The following is a 2181-nucleotide window of genomic DNA, read 5'->3' as shown; positions in this document are numbered from 1 at the left end:
TAGGTAAAGCTAAGATGCGTCAGGCTTCTTCACGCAGAGGAAATCCAGTTTTGGTACTGAGAATCGGGATCTGGTAGCGTGGCCCAGGGCCGACTGGGCAGCAGTGATGCAAAAAAGCACGTTGAGATTGCTTTAACGAGCCCACAAACGAGTGGTGGTAGTTTAGGGAATTGTCTGCACTTGGGACAGTGCAGGAGCTTCTGTGTTCAAGGGCAGTTTGTTCTGATCTTGGCTGGTTCACGTGACAGAGACCCGGGGCTTTCGCCATCTACCTGGAGCCGTGGCATTTGGACATCTTCGAGTTCCTGGACTTGAAGAAGAACACCGGGAAGGAAGAACAGCGCGCCAGGGACCTTTTCTTTGCCCTCTGGATTCCCGATCTCTTCATGAAGCGTGTTGAAACCAACCAGGTGAGGAGCTGGACTGGTGCAGGACAGGGCTGGTAGCGGGAAAACCGCGTCCGGCCGCGGGACGGAATCCGCGCAGGCTGCAGCGCTCTCTTCCTGGCCGCAAGGAACCTCCTGGAAGAGCTGCTGCGCCGTGTTTGAGGAGCATGCTGTGCATTGTAGGGGACGGAGTTGGGGAGCTCTGGTGGGATACTTGGCTTCAGTGCTTCGTCTCCCAGCCCACCACTCACATGCTTCCGCTGTTCCTCTGGAATGTCCTGAAAACATCCAAATCTCAGCAAATTGATCTTCCTATGACTGCTTGTATTTAGGCTAACGGGGGCTGGATCTGGAGAGCCAGGACTGAAAGTGCAGTTTGCTCAGACATACTCATATAAACACTTTTAAAATCAGTCCAACTAGCTCGATAAGCCCCGTCCCCGTGTCTGCTGGCAGGGTGGGTTCCAGGTTGTTCGGAATGGGGAGTATACTTTGCATGTTCCTGTTTACAGCAGGATCTGCTGCTGAATCACAGAATCACGGGATGGTTTGGGTGGGAAAGGACCTCAAAGCCCCCCCAGTCCCACCCCCTGCCATGGGCAGAGACACCTTCCATAGCCCAGGGTGCTCCAAGCCTCATCCAGCCTGGCCTTGGACACTCCCACGGATGGGGCATCCCCAGCTTCTCTGGGAACCTGTCCCAGTGCTGCCACCCTCTGCCGGAAGAATTCCTTCCTGATGGCCCATCTCCATCTCCCTCTTCCCCTTGAAACCCATTTCCCCTTGTCCTGTCTCTCCCTGCCCTTGGAAAAGCCCCCCCAGGTTCCTTGTAGCCCCCCAGGCACTGGAAGGGGCTCTGAGGTCTCCCTGGAGCTTCCCTTCTCCAGGCTGAACCCCCCAACTCTCCTGGGTCCCTTTGTAGGAAGTTGGATGCCTTTAATTATCGAGGTGTCTAAAGACTTTTCCCTCTTGCAGGACTGGTCCTTAATGTGCCCAAATGAGTGTCCTGGCCTGGATGAGGTCTGGGGAGAGGAATTTGAGCAACTCTATGAGAGGTGAGAAGGGGGAACGGGGTGTGAAGCTGTGGTCAGCGTTCTCTTGGCTGACCGTGCTGTGTGGTGCCGGGCAGCCGAAGCACCGGTTTGTGCTGTGGTCAGTGAGTTCCGTTTTCAGGCTGATAAAAGGCCAGAGGTGGGGAATGTCCATTTGCCATTTGCTTCCAGCTGTGGCCTGCTCAAGGTAGAACTCGGTAGGAATGACCTTTTCAGGCTGTCAGAGGGAAATTTGGAAGCGATCCCGCTGAAAGCGGTCGGTGGCTCGTTGTGAACGGGTTCGTCGGGATGTTGTAGTGACAGATTTGTATTTCCTTGGAATGCGGCCAGCCCCCACACCCTGCTGCGAAGACTCTCCTAGCCAGTTCAGGGTTCATGCAGCTGGGAAGCGCGTGGAACCTTGCCTGCAGGAGACCCTGGCGCTGTGCTAACAGTGATGCTTTGTTGCTGCTGGTTTTGGAGAGCCTGGGCATTGTCAAGTGACCTGTGCCCTCTTGCAGTTACGAGAAGCAAGGCCGTGTGCGCAGAGTGGTGAAGGCCCAGCAGCTCTGGTATGCCATCATTGAATCCCAGACGGAGACCGGCACGCCGTACATGCTGTACAAAGACTCCTGCAACCGGAAGAGCAATCAGCAGAACCTGGGCACCATCAAATGCAGCAATTTGTGTACGGAGATCGTGGAGTACACGAGCAAGGATGAGGTAGGTGGAGGACAGGAGCTTGCAGCATTGAGGGGTCCCAG

The 2181-nt window shown here is 55.4% G+C and overlaps 1 protein-coding gene across 1 annotated transcript in view; it reads left to right on the top strand.

Annotated features, from left to right (window-relative positions):
- The window catches only part of RRM1 (ribonucleotide reductase M1), a gene marked incomplete at both ends in the record, with an annotated part of 5111 nt that overhangs the window by 1942 nt on the left and 988 nt on the right, over positions 1-2181 (top strand). The window contains 3 exons of the mRNA XM_010147761.1: positions 249-410; positions 1362-1441; positions 1939-2140. Coding sequence (XP_010146063.1) covers positions 249-410; positions 1362-1441; positions 1939-2140 — 444 coding nt within the window. The remainder of the gene's footprint in view (positions 1-248; positions 411-1361; positions 1442-1938; positions 2141-2181) is intronic.

Source organism: Eurypyga helias, unplaced genomic scaffold, assembly GCF_000690775.1.
Source record: "Eurypyga helias isolate BGI_N326 unplaced genomic scaffold, ASM69077v1 scaffold22202, whole genome shotgun sequence".
NCBI classification, from domain to species: domain Eukaryota; kingdom Metazoa; phylum Chordata; class Aves; order Eurypygiformes; family Eurypygidae; genus Eurypyga; species Eurypyga helias.
Note: the sequence above shows the minus strand (reverse complement) of the source record. Positions and strands in the feature narration are given on the sequence as shown.